The sequence below is a fragment of the Phalacrocorax carbo genome, chromosome Z (genome assembly GCF_963921805.1).
Source record: "Phalacrocorax carbo chromosome Z, bPhaCar2.1, whole genome shotgun sequence".
Taxonomy (NCBI): Eukaryota; Metazoa; Chordata; class Aves; order Suliformes; family Phalacrocoracidae; genus Phalacrocorax; species Phalacrocorax carbo.
Genome location: NC_087548.1, coordinates 71,851,835 through 71,872,678, shown reverse-complemented (window position 1 = coordinate 71,872,678; position 20,844 = coordinate 71,851,835). Strand labels below are relative to the sequence as shown.

Sequence of the window (20,844 nt, the reverse complement as noted above, 5' to 3'; positions counted from 1 at the left end):
CTGCAGGCAAGTTAATCTTCTTGTTGGTCTTCCTGCTTCATCTTACCTTCACTGTTTTTCATTGTGATCAAAAAAACCCTTATTTTTCATTCAAAATGAGTTGATTTTTTATCCCTTGTATTAGTGAGCTTAGAAGACAACATGCAACATTCCTGTGACCAATTCCAGACAGGCAGAACACTGAGATTCTTTTTTAGTTCTTTCTGCCTGATGACATTAGTTGATGTTAATGCTTCTTAGTGCTGGTATGTGCTAGTTCACAATCAGAGGGATATTTTCCAAAGTGAAGTGGTTGTAAAGTCTTTCAGTACACTTACATTTTTCTGCTGCAAGTGTAAAACAAAAATACAAAGCACAAGGCAGACCTTATGATGAGGCACTAGCCATAAGAATATCTTAGCTTGAGAAGAAACATGTTCGAATGCTTACTTTATAATTATTCAGCAAAGTATCTGCTTTGAGTGAACACCCTAGAAACAAGTCTAATAGTGATAAGGCATCTGGTTGGGGAGGACGTGGCAATTGTCTGGAGTGAAAAAAAACCGCTTGGATTCTGAAAGGGATCACAAAATCAGCGTTCACTTGACCACATGCACAACTGTGAACACTAGCTGAATGCTGAATGCTCTATCTATTGTAGGTGACAACTCCAGCTAGAGCAGCTGCAAAATGCAGGTTAATTACTGGGAAGGGGAACTGAATTACTCCCAAACAAAATGGTTGTCATCTTCTTCGGTAAAGTGGAAGGAACCCTTAAAGCATTTCATGCCTGTAGAGATGATCTGAATTCAAATCCCAGCTTTGATCAATCATTCATTGGGACTGGCAGAATTTCGGAGCAGAGGAAGAAATGTTCCTTGCCCTGACTTGTGGTCTACACTTGCAATTTCTCCCTCAGGAAGGAGGACTAACTGGACAATATGCCAAATGTGTGAAATGGAGGAAGCCTCCCACATTTTTTAAAAAAAAAAAAAAGGGCCAGAAATGTAAAATGATCTGCTCTTGTTTCCTCTTGTAATGCTAATTCCTTGAAAGCTACATTCATTTACAGTGACTGAGCTTGTTTCACTGAGCACTGGTATCTTTGGATCAGGCCCAAGATTTCTGCTATGCAGCAAAGGATGAGTAAGACGTAAAACCTCTGTCTCCAACATACAACAAAGCTTGCCCACAAATACTATTTCAAGTGAGGTAAGGGGGACTCAGCACCTCTGAAAATTAGAAAGAAAAAGAAAATTATGATCATAGCAGAAATTATCAATAGTATCAGTCATTCCAACAGTTAAGCATGAGAAAAAAAATTCCAAATAAAGCCTTCAAATTTTCAGTATCATTCCTGTTCCTTCTTTTTCTTCCAAATTAAATTAAGAGAAGGTGTTTAATGGCTTGGACTTGTACTCAAGTTTGCTGTATTTAATAATTTTTTTAGGACTATTGAGCTGAAAGATACTGAAGTTGTCTACCTATAAGAAAATTTACATTTTAACCTCTCACCTTAAGCTGAGACATGCATGTCTTTCACACATCCATATTTCAAGAATTGTTCAAATTATATTGTTCAAACTCTCTCAAAAAAATATTGCCATTTAGCTGTCTTTCTCTTACACAGAGAGAAGGCTGAAGTTAAAGCTGGACCGTTCGAGAGAAGGAACCGTTACACTGCAACTCACCAACAGTGCACTCGGGGCTCTCCTATATCAGTGTAAGATTTTAGCCCATCCCAGTGTGACATAAATTTGGAAGCAGAGCCAGGTGGATAGCAAATTTATCACTAAGTTGCACTTGTTGAATGCTGGTTAAAGTTAAATAAAGTTAAATGATTCAGTCATCAAATTAAAATTACCATTAGAATCACACTAACAGTGAATTCAGTGGAAAACAGTGTGTCCTGCAAACAGGATTTTAAAACTGATTTTTTGTAACTTTAATGGATGAAAACACTAACCCTGAGATCTAATTAGCAGGACCCTTTTCCTGGTCCTTGGAAGTAATAGTCAGATCTGCAAAATTCATGTGCATTAAGTGGCTTATGCAATTAATCTTTATCTCTCCCAATTGCACAGATATGAAATTTGCCTCATTAATGCCAGGTTACTTCAGGCAGTCATATTTTATTGCTGTATATCATTTGGGGGCATTCAATGTTAATATCTTAAAGACATGGATATACAGTTGTTACCATTAAATACGCAGACTCATTCACCCATCAAAATGTATTGTAGGAAAATAAAGTAGAAAAGCAGTGACAGAACAGAGGAGAAAAATTGTGAACTCTGTAGCTTCTGTATGAGCTCTGCTTACCTCCTGTTGGATGATGCTTCATTCAGGCTGGAGAATCTCATTTATCTCCAGACTTCTTCTGACTTCAGGGCAGCAGGAGTCCTGACATTGCTTATGTTTGTGCTCCCAGAATCTGATCCAATCTTGGCAGAGAAACAAAAGCTTGATCTGGGGTTAATTTACTGCATGTTCAGAATCACCTGTTTTATCAGACCTTTTAAAAAACAGAGCAGACGTGCTCTGAAGTAGGAAAACAATGGGCTTAGAAAGCAATGACAACAAGGATGCCATTCTGTCCTTTTCATACAACCAAATGGGGTATACTAGGTTCCTTGCTTCTTGCTCTTGTGACTTCATATACGTGTTTGACATCATCAGTGGCCATTGCTGGCTCTTAACTTCACTTTTCATACTTTCTTTCTCCAAATAATTTTTTTAAGTAGTGTTGGTCCCTTTTGTCGGTCCCTTTCCAGAGTACAGACCTCGGTCAAACAGCCTGATGTCCTTTGCAATGACTTTGTGGATACAGAGGCCCTAAAGTACTCCTGTGTTGTTTCATCAGCTGAACCTTCACCTTGAAAGAAACCTGAGATTCCCATGAAATCTTGTGTTTAATTCCACTGCAGTAAATTCCCTTTCATTTCACTAGCAAGGAAGAGAGGAAAGCAACAGCCCACTTTGGCTGAGGCTATTCTGCTCAGTACTCAGCCATTCTCCAGACTACGGTCTCCTAAAAATTCAAAAGAAGCTTCTTTCTGAGAAAAAAAAAAAAAAAAGCCATCAACACTGGGTAAAAAAACTGAATATAGATATGTCTGAAATACTGAGTTACCTTTTGAGTGTGCATATGCAGGAAAGGCAGTAGAACCTGCACCTCCACACCACAGGCTGCCAAGTCAAGAGAATGAGCTGCAACAAAAAGCAGACCCTGTTACCTTTTCTACCCCACCTTAAAGTTTCTCACAACCACCTATTACAATATCACCACCACTCCTTCACACTGCCCCTTCCACATTAGTATGGCATGTAATGCAGAAACCTTTATCTCCCTCCGGTTGCTGCGCTGCCACTGCATTGCGTAGGGATCATCCTCATCCTGACCGCTTAAACCAGCAACAGCACGTGTCCTCTGACTGGCCACCTGGCTGCTACCTGTCGCTTCCAGGTGAGCCAAAACAGATGGCTGTGGTTGGCCTCAGTGGCATAGAATGTCCTGTAGGGAGAACAGGATTTGTTTAAGAAAAAAAGCTTAAACTCCATCATTTATAAGCCTCTGCTTCACATTAGCTGATTGTAGAGAGTAATAATTCCTAAAGTTCCTTTACTGCCTCCTACTTACACATATTAACATTATGTCAAGGCCAAAGTAATGGCTTGCTTCCAAAAAGCATAATACAGCCAGACACTGCAAGAGGATATGTGCTTTCTGCTAACACATCTACCTGATTAAAGAAGTGCAGAGGGGCATTGTTTCTTTTTCCTCCTCACATATTTCCATGTGCTACAGCATGGATGAATGGATTGTCCTTGAGACAAGTGTGCTGCTTATCTAAAGAGGAAAGCCTGGACTCACGAGTTCAGGACACTTGACATATCGTAAAATCAGCCTTCAGCAAATAGAGTTATGAAAAGCCATGTTTAATGCTAGGGTTATATTTACATGTTAAAAGACAATTTGTTTCCCTGCTGTAACTAGTCTAAAAACTCATGCATGCCATTGTGATGGGTGTTCAGTTAGATGTGAATGCTGATATGTATTAATCAGCAGTTAACCACTAACAGAACTGATGATCCTGAGGGGAACATGCTAGAAATCGCATGGGGTTGGACAGGCTTTCTGTGTCTTTCCAAGTACCTTTAGAAAAGACAAAGGGTGTAATCTACAGGGCTCAAATACAGCTACAAATGCACCTGAGGACATGCCATGGTGATGCTCATCAGCCACCCCAGTAGTCAACAGCCTCTATTAGCCTCACCTGCAACAAAAGCTAGGGCAACTTGGTGTCGTAGTTTACTCTTTCTGCCATCCTCACTTTTACCCCAGTTTTTTTTTACTGGGAACCTGTTTTTTCCAGAAGGCTAGTTCCAATTCTTCTGCTCTGTAGTAGTGAATGCAGGCTGAGTTTTAGGATCCTGTTGTTTCTAGATCTGCCAACGTAAGCTGAGGACAGGATAGCAAGAGATGGGCTCATGCATGGAATCCTGCCATGATACCCTTGCAGCTTGGTGGAGGGGACAGACAATTCTACTTCACTTCTGTGTTGTTCAGTAATCAGAGGGAAGATCAAATCATGCAGGTTTTTGTTCACAGGACCAAAACCTGATATGACCTACTTTCAGGAAGGTTCACATTCTCATAACATAAAATACAAGGATCAAAATACGGATGGTGGGGCTGGCAGTCACTAAAATATGAGTAAGAATAAACCAGAATAGTGAAATCCTTTAAATTCCACAGTCTAGCAAAAGCTTATCCTATGATTAATTTTTACTTCAGTGGGAGCAATAATCAAACTGTGCCACTTAAAGGCCTTCCAAAGAGATGCAGATCTAAGCTTAAACACTTACTGCACATAAACGAGTACTTAAATGTTAGCTGAATTCTGTGAATCATAGATGGTATTATTTATTTCTTCAGAAATTAAATTATAAAATGGAACACAAAACAAATATATGAGCCTGCTGAGGCTTCTATCCCAACCAAATTGTGCCTTGGGTAAGTACATATTTCGGCTTCAGCAAGTCTTTGCAACCTTCAGGTATTTGTGGAGTATTGCATATTCAGCCTGTCAGAGATAGATACCTTGTCATGACAGATTAAATAACCAGTAGGCACAGGCTGCTTCTTCAAAAAATAGTGAATAGCTGAACTGCCCAGTTACAGATACTGCAAAACCAGTATCAGCTTCAGTTCTCATGCATTGCTTTGCATTAGGTACATTTCTCCTCAGTGACCTGTTTATGCCCTGGGGAGTGAGATTTAAGTGAAAAGTTTAAAAACTCCTCTAAGCTCACAATAACAGTCTGGAGAACCACAGCCTTGACTGACATTGTTTATCCTCTCATTCCTCAGCAAATCAAAAGACACTAAAGAAATCATTAAGGATAGGCCGTGTTAGGATTAGGTTAAATGAGCAACAGAACAGAGTTATCCACTACACAGGAAATATGACAATACTTAGTATCTGCTAATACACTGTTCTGATATTCTGATATTGGAGGGGCCTACACCAGCAGGCTTATAAAGGCTAACATGCACTTGGAGTGTGGATAATCACTGCCTCTTCATATCTGAGAGTAGAAGATATCCTCAAAAATCAAAGATGGACAAAATAGTTTGGTCTGGAACAAGACCAGGTAAATACCTTATATTCTGCACTCTTTAAGCCTCAAAATAGAACTTTACTAGTGTTTGGAGCCCACACAGTGTTTTTGTACCCAGAGGGTATTTTCAGTTTAAGTTCCTACTTGGTTTGGCTTTCAGTTATATTTTTGGGAGGGCAGGCAGCGTGTAAGGAGCAGATCCAGGTTAATGCATTGAAATCTGCTGTAGGTGACACGCTTGTGTCCACATGGCAATAGTTCTTGGGTGTAAAGCACTTCCTCTGTGAAATCTACAACTGAAGGCTGAAAGGTCTTCCTAAGGAAATTAAATCAAAGTAGGCTCAACCCATAGCCCATTTCCAAAAATGATGCTGAACATTTGCTTTTCTATACTTCTGTAAAAGTCATTCTGGGTGTTAGCATCTTGGCAGAAGTACAGGACTTTCAAATGCTACATTGTCATGGGTTATATTTATCCAAGTGGTAAATAAGATTGCCCTTTTTATGCAATTCTGTTCATATATCTGAGTGCTGCTTTTCCATTTATTTCTTTTTTTTTTTTTGCATGTGGCTTTCTTTTTATTTTTTCCTCATGTTTTGTTTTAGATTCTTAGTTTTGAGACCCCCCCTGAGGCTTATGGCATTTTGATCCCACTGAAGTCATAATAACTCTGGGTGCAATTTATTATTGCAAGAAGTTCTCAGTCTGTTTCTAATTGTCAAACACAGAGAAAAATTGTTTCCAGTAAAGCACATGAACTAATGGAGTAATTTGCTGGACTGTGGCTGGCTTTGGTCTATACTGGATTCAGATGGTTGTTTAGTTCATCTTTTTATTACTGTGTGCTGAGATGTGTTGCAGCCAGCAGCTTACACGTGGATTAAATAAATAAGGGAAAAGATGATAGCACCCTGAGAAATTGGCAGATCTGCACTTTGAGAAGGGGAGAGCTTTCCACCTACCATACCTACCGTACCTAGGTGGAGGACTGTTTTCTCGCAATCTCCCGCCTACTGGAGGATGCCATCATTGTTCCTGTTTTGCTGACTGTGACCAACAGCAGTCCCCTGCTTCTCCAGCAGCTCCAGATAACTGTTTTGATGTATTGCTGGATGGATGGGATTTGCACTGCCCTGCAGTCCTGCTGATACAAAAATGCCTTTAAGATCCTGCCTTTCCCATCCTAATCTACAAAGGAAACAGGAAAAAGGAACTTAAGCTCCCTGTACTCAGACAGCAATGAGACTGTTCCAGCTTGCTCCGGTGCTGCGGTTTCTTGCCTGTGACTTGTAAACAGCATACCATGCAGGAGAAGAGTAACCAGTAAACATCTAGCCCGAGAAAAGGATAATCAATGAGCAACTGTAAGAACTGGATGGATATATTTTGGAAAGCATGGACCCTTTAGCACACCTAGTTCTCTATGGATTCAGCCTGATGATTTCAGGTAAGCCTTTGCTTTAATATCTGTAGTCGACCCGTCATGACTTTCTTGTTTCTCATATGATGTGTAGACAAAATGCATGACTCCCCTACTCCTTACTTCTAGCACTTATCTTTATCGATTTAAGCACTTGTGTTTGTTTCAGTGACACCATTTATATCTGTGCAGTGCTTTCATGGCAGGACTGTGGCCAAGCTATTGGGGAGGATTTAGCTACATGTAGAATCTGCTGCTACCTCTGTTTAACGATTGAAGTCATCTGTTGACACATACACATGTTGCAACGGTATTTCTCTTCTGTCTAATGGTATTAACTAATGGTAATAAAGCTCATTACTTTGAAACAATTGATGGCTTTCCCCAAAAATATCTGCTCTAAATACAGATTCAGTGTTGAGTCTTTCTGTGACTGACTTTATGAACTGGCTGTGTGGTAGGAAATGTTGACATTTCTAGGTTTTTAGGCAATTTTTTAGACAAGATTCCACAACTGGAATCTAGATGAAAGTGAGTGGGCAAAAAGGGCAGAAAAATGCACATTATATAAGACCGATTAATAACACTTCATATACAGCTAAAGAATGATTCAGTGTTATCAGCAAGTGTCATTAGTTCAGCAGTCGGAAGTTAGTCCTAAGAGACACCTGCAGAAAGGTATACAGCAAGATTATACTGGTGCTAATTTAGTTCATAGTATTCAGAGCATTAATGTTAGAGATGTTTTGCTGAAGCAATCGCAAGCAGAGCCCTGAAGAAGCCTGTACTTTTCCCACTGGATTTTCAGTTGCCTAACATTTGAGTATAGCTTTCACCACCCACATTTTGATTTTCTAGACAGCTTTTTCTGGGTAACATACCAAGCAAAATCTGTAAAAGAGAAATACAACTCACATGAAAACTTTAGACTCTTAACTCACTCCTAACCATTTCAGTGACATATGTATATGTTGTTCTAGTCCATCTCATAGTCAAAAAGTAATGTGCTGTAAAACTGCAGATTGTACTGCAATGAAAACCAGAAAGTAGCAAAAAAAGGCAGAAGTCCCCATTGCCATGTAACTTGCTTTCAATTTCCAGACCTTCTTGAAGAGCAGCATGTTAATAGCTAAGTGAAATTACAAACAAATCAGTCTGAGACGTTACTTTCAGCATCTATAAGAAGTTAAATACTAATACATACAAAAAATATGTTTAAAATCTGTTGAATCTGTGTTTGGAAGTATTCTTATCTAGCCATTGCTGTAATAGGTTGCATATTGTTTATCAATTCCTCTGTTGTGGCTTAAGTTTCTTGATTGTTTAGCTGCACATTCATTCAACCTATTTAGCCCTCAGATCACTTCCAGGTTTTCACTTTAAGGAGGTATCAAGTGCTGTAAGCATTAGGGATGGAGAAGAAAAGAAAGTCCAGTTGCCCCAACTCTTTTTCCTTGTCACTCCTGTTTCTCTACATGGTAACATGTACCTAACTGACACAGAAAGCAAGCAACGCTCCTTAAGTCACAAGCACAGGAGAAACAAATGTCGGCTCCAGAGATTAGCTACAAATATGGACAGTGCAGACAGCTCAGGACTGACGAGCTGCCAGTCAGTGCCTTTTCCACCGGGGCTGACCAGCGAGGTGTGTGCTGTAGTCACACCCATCTCAATAGATCTGTCAGCTTTCCCGCTTTTGTTTGAGAATGATATCATGTTTCCTGGGGCGAGTGGTGGAAGACAATGTGAGCCCGCTTTCCTCTAGATACTGCAGGCGGAGTTCAGGAAAGCAGGACTGACATTCCCTGAGCAGGGGAGGCTTTACACTCAGCGCAGACGGTGAACTGGCCTAACCTTGTCCCTGGCGATCGTGGGCTCCTCTGGGTGTGTTGCTGGGTAGGCACAAAATCCACTCCACCCTTTTCTAAGGTGAAGACTGTTGGCTTGGTTCCCATTAGGAGAAATGGCTTTTGATTTAATTTTTTTTTTAATAACATTACCCCATTTTCAGCTAGAGCTAAAGATCTGATTTGGAAGGTAATGGTAAAAATATACACAAATGCTCACTTTCGTACTGTATATACAGTACAGTCACTGCTTGCCATAGCAAATGTTCAATTAAACTGGCAAGAGGTTGAATTTAATCCTGTTGGGATCCTTGAAACTAGACTGAGCATCACCACGTGTTTTCCTTTTCGTTGATTCTACTCCAGTCAACATATTGTAGAATCAAAATGATACTGGCATCTGTCCTGAAGTATGGATTCAAACTCCAATGTTGTGGCTAGGCTGAGGACCAAGCAAGGAACAAGTGTGAGAACTTGCCTTTTGCCTCTTAACAACATCCTCAGGTGGTCTGGAAATGTGCTTGCAGATTCTCACAGTGGGCAAACTCTCCGAAATGTTAATGTGTGGGACTTATTTTAGCAAGCTGGTCACCGTCACAAAGACATTTGTTGATAACTGCAACAATTAAAATCAGTTTCAATCACATTTCTTCAACTGTTTCTGGCAGGACACAAATGCATTGTCAAATGTCTCGTTCTCTGAGACAGAAAGAATCTTCTGTTTTATAGCTTTGCTTTACCAATGATCTTAGATCCAGTAGGTTTCTAAAAATACTGGATTTTTTTCTTTTATGTGATTTATCTGTTGGACCCATATATGGTAAAAGACACAAAAGCCTTTTAAGAAAGGATAACAGTGGAGCTAACAGTGCAGCAGCATTCAGTGGTAGCTCTGTAACATCCGTGTTGATGGCTGCATTTTCTTTGGGGTCAGTAGGTGTTACGAAAAAAACATAAATTGTATATATAGTCATTATTAGGTGACTCATGTACATATTAAGAAAGTTAAGGAGCTTTTAATGTACATTACGAGACACACAAGTACCATTGTGATGCTGTAGGCTCTTCAAAGTGACAAGAAATCATAATTTTTAGTTAGACTAGAACGTTCTTAGAAAACCTGTATTAATCTCTGGGCAACCTCTGGCCTGTAACAGTGAACATGAATGTCATTCTTCCCATAATTAAAGGGATGAGGCCTCTGTGAGTATCTTCAGAGTTGCTGTTGTCAGACCAAAACGGCACTTGAACTTAAAACAGCCTGTCCTATGGCTGTAGTGCTGGGGTTTTGAGCCTCCCACAGCCAAAGCAGTGGACACAAACCACATCTGAGTTTTTAATCTCAGGTATTTCAAACATTAGACTAACACAGAACCTTTCAGACACCTAAATTATCAAACTACTAATGAGAATTGCAAGAGAAATTTAAAAAGGTATTTCATTCCTTATTCCTGAATTGTGATTGATTTGTGAGACCCAGCAATTGCATCTGCCTGCCACACTTAGGTTATTTGCCCAGAGGGAACAGTATCCTGGTGTCTTTTTCATGATTCTGAAATTTACATGGAATTTAGACTCTTCTTGAGAAATAGCCTTCGTCTAATCCAGAAATGATGGGCCTGCCACAGGAATCACTAGTTGAATCTCTGACTTGCTGAATGTTGGTATTTCTGCACAGTTCTGCTAGGACAACTGTGACCACACAGTCAATGGATCTGTTTTATGGGAGATAAAGAGGTGTTCTGTTTTAGTTACATTGATGGCTATATGTTTGCAAAGGAAAAAGTTCCAGCTGTGACCTAATTTGTTGCTCCCTGACAGTGCAGCTGAAAGCCAAAAACGGCAGCTTCAGCCTGTGCAGGAACTCTGTGCACCTAAGTGGAGTCACAAAAGTAGAGTCACCTAAATGGAATTACAAAAGTGGACTGATTCTCTCTGGTTCTTTTGTTTTTAGCTTTAGAGCTTGCTTTTGGTGTGCGCCTGGTTCAGACCTAGTGAGGGGTAGAGTAGCTCTCAGGAAGCCTGTGTTCCCAAAGGCCATTTCAGCAGCTGGGAAGAGTCAGGAGTGAAAATGCATTGCATCAGACCCAGAGGAATCAAATCTAAAAGAGTGAAATGAAATCACACTACATTCACAAGTATTAACATATGCTATTGTTTTAGATACAAATTTCATATATATATATATATACACACACACATGTATTAGATTGTTTGGGTATTTAGTCATAATTAAACTGGTTGGATGGATTACTTTTTTGCTGAAATTTCATTTCAGGGAGAAAACAAAGTTGTGACATTTTGCAGAGATGGTTTGATACCCACAAGAATTTAATCTGGAAGGCTTAATGTAGACAAGAGGGAACAATGAAGTCAGATTGGCTGCAGCTGAGCAGCTGCCTTCAGGGCAGGGGAGATGTGGAGTCAGTGCTTCATGTCCCTACAGTGAGAATTACCTGGTTTGGAAAACAGCTCTGTGTCAGTCACATAGACTGGAGCCTACTCGGCCCAGACCTGTCTCTTAACACACACAAAAAACCTGCTCAGCTTTCCTTGGAAGACCAAGAAGTCATTGTGGTGTGGAGATTGCTGAGTAGGCACAGAAGAAATGAACCAAAAACAAATGCACCTACCACTTGTGTGGGATAGATATGTAGTTCTGTGGCCAGCTCCCAAAATGATGCAAGATCATTCTGGGACTGGAAGGATGAAAATCTGAGAGAAACTGCAATGCAGAACTGTCCTCCACAGACAATACCTACACTGTGCTAGTGGCATGATTGTATTTAGGATGCTGTCCTACTGTGGTTTCACTGGAGCCACATAGGAAAGGACCAGCCTACGTCTGAACTGGAGACTTTCTTGTAAGCAGTTAGAAATGCTGATTGTTTTTTAGAGTACAGATACTAATAGAGTCCAACTAACACCCAAACTAAGAAAATGCACTAACAATGTTAAAATTTATTAGTTCATGTTATAATGAAGTAGGAAACCCCATCAAAATTAATTTTGTAATTCATCACTAGGAAATGCAAGCACTTTTAGGGTGTGAAGATATTAGGCACATACTAAGTTCTGAAAGGATTTTTGAAAGACAGGTTCACAAACTACATTTCTGTATTCAAGGGTAATATATGTAAGCTTTTTGCTTTAAGCTCAGTATTTTGCTTGCCTGGTATTTATTTACTTTTTGCATTGTGTCAGCCTGTCTAATGAAGTGTCTTGGTTAATTTCCCCTTCAGAGTGTAAGTCTCTGTTGACAATGCAGTTCCATCTGCACTTCTGATTGTGCTGATGATTTTCTCTTGTATTATTTTCTGGCTGTACATCCCAGATCTGCTACTGCTACTGGTCAGGGATCTTAGCTTCGTTAGTCACAAAGTGTGCTTAGCACCAGAAACAACTCTACTCAGCAAAATCAGTAAGTGGCAAAGTGAGGGTACACTACTGTATAGGCAAGAACCTATTAGAGTGTGTCAATCCAGCAGCCAATGCTCACAGAGACTTCCAGACAATTAACCTTGTGTGTTTTGTAGGCACTGATATATCCTATGAAGATTATCTATGATATTTTGCATACTTCAGCTTGGCATCAGCCACAAACAACATTCAGTATACATACACAGTATACATAGTAGCTTCATAATGCAACTTACAAGGACCACCCTTGTTATGGACTTGTTCATGCTTACTTGCAAGTACTTCCTTGACAGTAGTACCTGGATTTGCTTAGCTGCAAATCCAGCCAGATGTAGCCAAACTACAAGCCTGTCCTACCTGAGCTTTCACACATTCCTCATCCTTTTTAAGCGTTACCTCACACATTGTCAGCTCATTGTTAAACAAGGAATTTCTGCTGATATGTTGCTTTCTGCTTTCCTTGCTTATGGTCAACCAGGCCGAAGGAGAAGTCATGAGAATGCATCTTTCTACATTTTAGTTACTTACAGACACACAGTTAGACACCCGTACTGGGAAATGCCCAACCAACTGCACTAGTGTTTCCTTTCCAGCTTCTTCATCCTAAAATATTGCTTTGATGGGTTGTGAAGCAGCTGAAATGTAGAGAAAACAATTTACTCTATTTCACAGGAAGACAGCTGCATTTCCTTCAGCTGCTCCAGAGGTACCCAAAGGCCTGTAAGAAATCATTAGCCTTAGTAGCTTTGACAAACTATTTTACTTTTCATACTTGTGCTCTGGTCTTCCCACTACTACTAAGCAGCAAAGTGATGTTCTGTCACTAATTTTTTGTCTCTTATTAGTTTTATAGTACCTTCCCTCCAGAAATAATGGCCTATTTCTAAGGGCAAGACGTCTTGGTATTCTTTGAGCTGTGAGCCGTCCCACAGCTGCCCAGCTGCATCACGTAAGGTTCTTTCCATGAACAACAAGAAACCTTTTACTGGAAAACCTGACTTTTTTTCTCATGTGAGCTGTTTTTCATCAGCATTTCTGTCTTTCTCTTTTGTTGCCCTGCTGCTGCTGCCGTGTGGCAGAGAATCTTAATCCGTTTGGGTAATAATAACTTCAGCCTTGTTTACCTGCGGAGGACTGAGCTGTCAGAGGATAACTTCACTCAGTAGGAGAAAATATCTGAGCTGCTGCTATTTTTGCAACCCAGATGAAGTTTCCAGGACACCAAAAGACTACTAAGCCCATAAAATGAATACATGATTTCAAAGCTCTCCCAAATAATTTACTTTTTTAGACAATAAAAAGTAACCAAGATTGATAAGAGAAATGTTGAGTGCATGGGAAAAGAGGAAAAAAATATTGCCAAATTCTGGTGCAGTATATGTTCCACTCTTCATGTGAAAAATATGCCCAAAGAGTTAAAGTTCTGGGTTAGTTTCTGACTAGCTTTAAATTTTAGTAAGGAGTATTCGATGTTGGTAGTTTGTTTTTTTCTTTTTTTTAAGAGAGGGGAGTCATGGGGATTGGGTCTTTATTTTTTTAACTTATTCATATTTCACTTGCATGATTTCCATCCAGATTATCTTCCAAACTGGCTAGTTAGTTACTTAAAAAAAAAAAAAGGACCAATGTAATTTATTCAGTACTTCACTAAGAATTAATCAAATACCACACTTTTTTAGCAAAGCTATTTACATGATCGCAATTTGTATTCCTAAATAATTCCTAAATTCTTTTAATGTGGTGTGTGATTGAACTTGCAACTACAAAACAAGACACAATGAGAATTATTGAGGTGCAGGCTATTTAGCAAGTTAGGTTTGCTCTAAATAAAAGCCTTATTCTTTCAAGCAGAGGAGTGTTTGGTGTTGCTTTTTAAGAGACCTGAAGGAGGAGGGTTTGATGACTTGGTGGTCTGGGACGTACGTTTCCATCAGTCTCAAAACAATTTTTAAATCCCGCAGTGTCATATGCAACTCAATGTTTTACTTCCAGCAAAACACCACACCTAAAGCACATATGCCATTTTTTCCCTGCTAGTATAATATCTATGTGTTTTACATTCATATTCCCAGAGAGTTAACAGCAGAAATAATTTGTGTTCCAAACAATAACAGTAAAAAAATAAAAAAGGAACTGCCTAAGCATTTCAGATTACATCACCTTTTATTCCCCTTGCTTCACCTGATGAAAAAGGGGTTGGAATTTACTGGAATTTTCTTCCTTCCACTTTTCTTTTAAATAATTAGTACTTTGAAAGTATCAATCTTTCCACTTACCTCTTACCGCAGCTCTTCTTTTTCCTCTGTTATGCTCCAAATGCCAAGGAAAGGACTTCAGGCTTATAGTCACTTCAAACAATTAATAATAAATATCTACAAATATAAGGAAAATAAATACATAATTACATTTGTAATGTGTAAACAATTTCTTTCCTTCCACTATTACTCAGTATTTATTAAAATCTGAAACATTTACTCAGAAATTTGCATTCTCAGTACACCTTGCAAATATGGAATAATGCTTAAATATGTGTTTGGGGAGCAGTGAGGTATGATTATCCTTTACTTTGACGGATCTGACTGGTCTGGCTGCTTGCTATGGCAGAGGAGTGTTAGCCGTTCCACTGAACCAAACACTTTTCCAGTTAACAGGCAATTTTGCAAAGGCATAACATTCGGTGGAAATTGTCTTGAATATTTCTGTTTTCCTGGGGACCAGACAAGGTTAGCAGTGTAAATATGCAAGTATTTGGGCAGGGAATTTCTGAGGTGAAAGGACAAATCACAACACTTTTCTATTCTAATAAGACTTGCTGTATGTACTCATATATAGCTTTAAACTATCTCAGCTCGAGATTGCTGCATTGTTTTATTCCCAAATTAGTGTCTAGCACCAATTCTGATCTAGGGAAGTGATGTTTTAAACTTTATCAGAGACTTTATTGCTCTTTGAGCAGACGTGTGTCTGGGATGTGTTCCAGGGAATTTCTGAGAGCTGTTTCTTGCAGCTGGTCCTGGCTGAGTTTTGTTGGTGCAACACAGCACAGAAGATGTGATGACTCTGTGCCTGTATGAATGGCAATTTGGTAGGGAATGAGAACACACAGGGGCTGCAGACACACAGCACGATACACACTTATTATCTGTTCAGCACAATTTCCCCAGGGAAATAGGTACTAGAGAAGCTGTGAAAGATACAGCCAGGTATCACCTAGCAAGACACAATCCTGTAGTTAAGAGTGGGCCAAGAGGAACTGCAAACGTCTCCCTGCATTCATTTTGCTGTCTGGGTTATAGTGGGTGTGCTGTTATTTAAACGTACTGCTTTAGCAGAAGTCATTTGCTCTGTGCTAACGGGCTCAGAGCGCTGCACTGCAACTAGTGTTTTCAATAAATACTGGGCAATGAGTGCTCTCTGCATGGTATCTCCCATTTCCAGCATTAGACTTCTGCAAGTGCCCTCTTTTCTCAAAACCTATTTGCACACACAGCAAATTACCTTCCGGATGTCAGTTCTTCAAGGACCAGAACAAGAGTCAAAGGACTTTTTCAAGGAAGCACAGAGGATTGTCACTGATACAGAGACAGGCTGTTTCCTGCCTAAATTTGTTGTGCCTTTTTCAGAGAGCTAAATCCTGTTATCCTTATTTGGTCCTTACATACTCAAAGTCTTCATTAACATCAAGGGTAGGACTTGCCTAAGTTTTGTCAGAATAGGCAAACTCCTTTTCAGCAGAGACGGTTGGGTTAGTTTGAGTTGCATTACAAGAAAGAAATGCTGTAGAAATCCTGAAGCATAAAGCATATGTGCATTTTACAGTTTTCTGTGCTGTTTTTTTCTTCTACAATCTGAGGGCAACAGCTCCCAGTGAAGTCAAAGAAGGCCTTCCTATCACTGAAGAGGCCTTATGCTGACTTAAACATCTCCTGTGAGATTCTTCTTTGTTGAGTGAGTGGGTTGCCTTCAAGTCAATGCACTGCTGGGGGGCCTTTTTTTTTTGTCAAAATGCACCTAAAACATAGCTTTTCTCAGTGCAAAACTTTCACTTGGATATATTTTAATTTGTGCTCGCAATATATTCCAGCTGTAAAACCTTAGCTGCCAAATCATGCTTGGCATATGATTCCATACCTACACATAGATATTACTCCCATTTAGGCACAGAAAGGCTGCCTAGTGTTTCTACAGGAAGTCATGAAGCTCCATTTGTGCTCTATCTGCCTCATGCAAGTGTCTGGGTTACTCTGCATTGTCTAATGTGACAAAAACCCATCTACATTTAGACAATCAGACACTATCCATCCACCAGTGGCTAGACTTTGATTCATCTGGAATAATCACAAGTATAAATAAGGCATATATCTGAGCAATGGTTGTTCTATACCTTGATTACATTAGTTGTACAACTGAAATGAAACAGAAAAGTATGCAGCAAATGACCTGATTCTGATGTGATATTGCTTTGCTATGTCTTGCACAGAGATCAAAGGCAACATGAAAACTAGTCCTCAAAACTCAGACTTCTACCACTTTTTCTCACCGTACTAAAAGGTTCAGATGCAGGGAGGGGAAAGAGGTTTTATTTTCGCCTTTCAATCTGTGTTGGAAGTCAGAGAAACAGAGAAATGCTAGAGAAATAGAACTGGAGCTCTGGACAAGCAGCCATCCTCTGAAGGACCTAAGAAACTTGGGCCCTTACCTCTGTATTGGAAAGACAGGTGCAGCTCTGTGTCCTGTGGATGCAAGGCAGAAATGTCAAAATATTTCAGTTCTGATTTGCAGCACACTGCCAGACCTTGACACAGATAATCACGTCAAATCACAGAGTTTGGATCCTGATTTGGTTCCAAGTTCCACAAAAGTCTGCAGAAATCAGGATCTTGCAATTTATGATTTTAAGAATATCTCTACCTGGCATGTGAACCTGGCTGATATAAACTGAAGCCCTCTGCTTTCAATGTCGGTGACTGTTGAATTACATCTGCCTTCAGCTGATGCATTAGATGGATAGTAAGAGCACAAATGTTCCTCATATAAAAGTAAATAGGTTGAGATAAATGCCCCTAAAAATGAATGCATGAGTCTGCCCTCATTTCTACCACATGCTTCTTTAACTTTGTTCAAAAGGTCTATTTCAGTAGCATGCAGCAGGATGAATTGACTTCACTAACGCGCACCTTTATGCAATATTTCCTTTCATGGCCGTTGCATCCTTTCCAGAAGGTTTCATTTCTCCATTATGTAACTGCAAGTTATCTGGGCTGGCACATTAAAGGGTGGTAACCGTGGCAGGCTGGCTGGGTGTGGTGAGTGTCAGTGTGCTGTCAAGATACTTCAGTCCCCAGAGTGGTTGCTGGCACCGAAAGCAGAGGAGGAACTCCTCCCTTGGCCCCAAGCACTGCAGAGACACACGCAAAGGCTGCAGTCAGCACTAAGACCTTTTGACCTCCCTTATCTAAGACTATACCCTTTCCTTCCAATCAGAGAAACATTTGGAAGCTGAGTGGTGCTAAATATTGGGTGTCTGTGTAAATACAAAATATACTTGTATCCAAAGCAGGAAAATAGATGTGATGAATAAAAGAAATCAATTATTCTTCCTGTTTCAGCTGGAAAAAATGTTGCTGCTTCCCTTCTCCTTACCCTGAATTTCAAAAGTGAAGGGAAACGCCTGTTATTTGCAAATTGTTGGTTATAGAAGAGCTGTATTTCCCTCCTGCTATGCACATTTGAACAACTAAATCTGTAGCACTCTGCCAGAGACTGTTTTAATTAGGCTTGTATCTATAATTTTCAAAGAAATTCCATCTCCATATATTTCTGGCAGTTCTATTGATCAAAGGGAAACATTTTGATTTATTTAAAACTAAGCTTATTTTTAAAAATGGCTTTGCTACTGCCGCCAATGTGCTCTTTGTTTTTAAGAAAGTTTCTTTGTGCCATGGCTCTTGCCATTGTCTGTTAGGGCTTCGCATAGTTAACGTATGAATGATTATGAAATCATTAATATAAATTCATAAAATGGCTGACAAAAAATACTCCAAGTGTTCAAGGTACTACCAATTTGTATAAACGAAAGATGTATCTGCTTTACATCAACTGATACATATTAAATCCATGTAAAGGGCATAAAATAAACACTATTAAACTCATAACCTTATGATCAACTGGCCCAGTTACCAGGAAAGTGCCATACTGGAGGCAGTTACGTACATGTCTAACTACCCAAGGATCTATATGCTTCTGCAGCCCATGGTTTTTCTTGGGCTTCTGCAACCGCTCTTAAAAGAAATTTCACAAGTTTGCCAGACTTATTTAATCTTCTGAGAAGAACAAACTCCACCTTTTCATGACACAAAAAGTAAATCCTAAAGCGAATGTAGCAGACTAATTTATCTACAATCTTCCCATTTTGCACAAAAGCTGTGCAAGACACCAGCCAGAGAAATCCTGAGTACTGGGTGAAACAGATTATCTGGTGATTTGATCGGCCACATACTCAAACTCTGCAGTAAAATTTTTTCACCTGCTGCTTTTTTCCTTAGGTAAAGTGGAAGCGGCGCTGGACCTCATACTGATCAATTCGTTCCCTATGGTGGGCAACTCGGAGACATCACTTATCTGTATCACTTCCAAGTGGCGTTCCCGTGAGTCTATCACAATAGATCGAGACCAGGAGGATGTGACAAACCAGCACCGGGAACCACTGGAAGTTAATGAAGATTCAAACAGAGCAACAGCCAAAACAGTGGTGTGGAAGAGGGAACAGGCCAGTGAGACTATTGGAGCGTATTACTGCGAAGGGAAGCTCAAGGATGAGGTGACGAGGATACATACCATGAAGATGCCGCTGGGAGGTACTGTATGGTGGTCAGATCTGAATTTTGCATGTCACTGCTTGCCCAGTGGCAGTTATCCCTGGTTGACACAAGTGGGCACAAAAGGGGCTCCAGAGCAAGCAAGGCAGTCTGGAGTCAACAAAAATAGACTTGGCTGAAGCCCATGTTTTTTTTCTAAAGTGCAGAGACAACTGGTTGATAGTAGCTGCTCGTCATTTCCTTGGGGAAGTTAGTCAGCCATCTGTAGGTATTCTGCCTGTATCTGGCTACTGCCAGGAACACAAAGTCAGGTGGCAAATAAGGTAAATGCCGGCCTCATCAACCCCATGAAGTAACACGGTAACTCCTGCACTGGGCTTTTCACATCCCAGACACTTGATTTCTAAACTCACTTGCATTTTAACGTCTTGACAGGTCTGAGCTGTAGATAGCTAGACTTTACTACCTTTTTTTTTTTTTTAAAATAAATGGGAAACCTCAGCCTAGAAAATAACTGCCTTGCCTATGGTTCAGTAAATCTACAGATTGGCAACATTGGATCTGCACAGTCTGTGTCAATATGAAAAGAACCCGATCCAGGTCAACATTGGAAAGAGACTCCAGAGAAGTGTCCCAAAATCTAAAGTTATTCATAAAAATCTACTATGGATTTCACTATTAACTTGGTTTTGGTTTTAAGGCTATGCACCATAGAAAATGCAAACATGGCAGGGAGATGGTGGGATGAGAAGGTGGGACTTCCAAGGCCCAGCACTCTGGCCATTAAAATTAATTTTCTGATGTGCAAAATTTCACTTGCCTCTGGACCTGATTAGACTTCTGGGACAAGTTCCAAAGCAAAGAGATCACTGTAAACTACAAAAAAAGTGTAAGAAATTTTGGCTAATTTTCTGCAGCAAATCAACTTTTCAAAACTTCAGGTGATTGTTAGCTGACTTCACTGTGTTGCTAATGTTTTGTGCCATGGCAGCTGGTCTGTGAGGAGACATTTTTAATCTTTCTTTTTAAGGTTTTAGTAAAAGGAATTATCATTGTTGGTATCTCCTGAAATTATAGAGCAAATTTAGAAAAAGAGCTTTTTCATTTTTCTGAGCTACAGCTAGTGTCCATTTATTTTTTTTTAGTATGGGGACATTAAAAACAACGTGGGCAGGACAAGTGCATTTTTCTTTGGCTTATGTTTTCTCTGACCTAATTTGGTCTTTGAAGGTCACTAAGAAATCTCTGCAGATGCAGGCTGACAACTCCATTGTTTCAAAGAAGGCTGCAATAAGGAGGATGAGGAGATAAGATAACAGTCCATGGAAAGCCAATGTGACCCTGCCTGGGGCAGAATGCCAGTAAGCTTAGTGCATCTCTGGCTGTCCTGTAGAACAACCTCCATGGGTGGAAGAGTGTATTCTGAATCAATCAGGTTTTTGCACTTGGTCTCTGTGGACCTAGGAGCAGAGAATTTAAAGTAAACAAACTTTGAGAGCTTCCAATGTGACAGAAATTGTTCTAGCCAGAAATAACATAACATTCATGCCAGTGGTAGGCAGGTTTCTTTGAATAATTCCTAGGTTTGAATCCACTTCTGATTTTCTCCTGACAAAATTTCAGCTAGCAAGTCGTTGAACATGTATAATCTAATCAGGCTGGATGGGTGAGAAAGAGGCGCAACAGAAATTCTCAAAGCTGTTGAAGTACACAGAAAGAGGAAGAAGAGGTCAG

General features: G+C 39.9%; 1 protein-coding gene across 2 annotated transcripts in view; it reads left to right on the top strand.

Moving 5' to 3' along the window:
- Positions 1-6,713: 6,713 nt before the first annotated feature.
- Positions 6,714-20,844, top strand: part of TEK (TEK receptor tyrosine kinase) — a 41,566-nt gene continuing 27,435 nt past the window's right edge. Inside the window, exons 1-2 of one of the 2 annotated variants that reach the window (XM_064439645.1) lie at positions 6,714-7,052; positions 18,838-19,149. In XM_064439645.1, coding sequence (XP_064295715.1) covers positions 7,001-7,052; positions 18,838-19,149 — 364 coding nt within the window. In that variant the 5' untranslated portion in view covers positions 6,714-7,000. The remainder of the gene's footprint in view (positions 7,053-18,837; positions 19,150-20,844) is intronic. The other variant, XM_009503375.2, reaches the window with a different exon arrangement.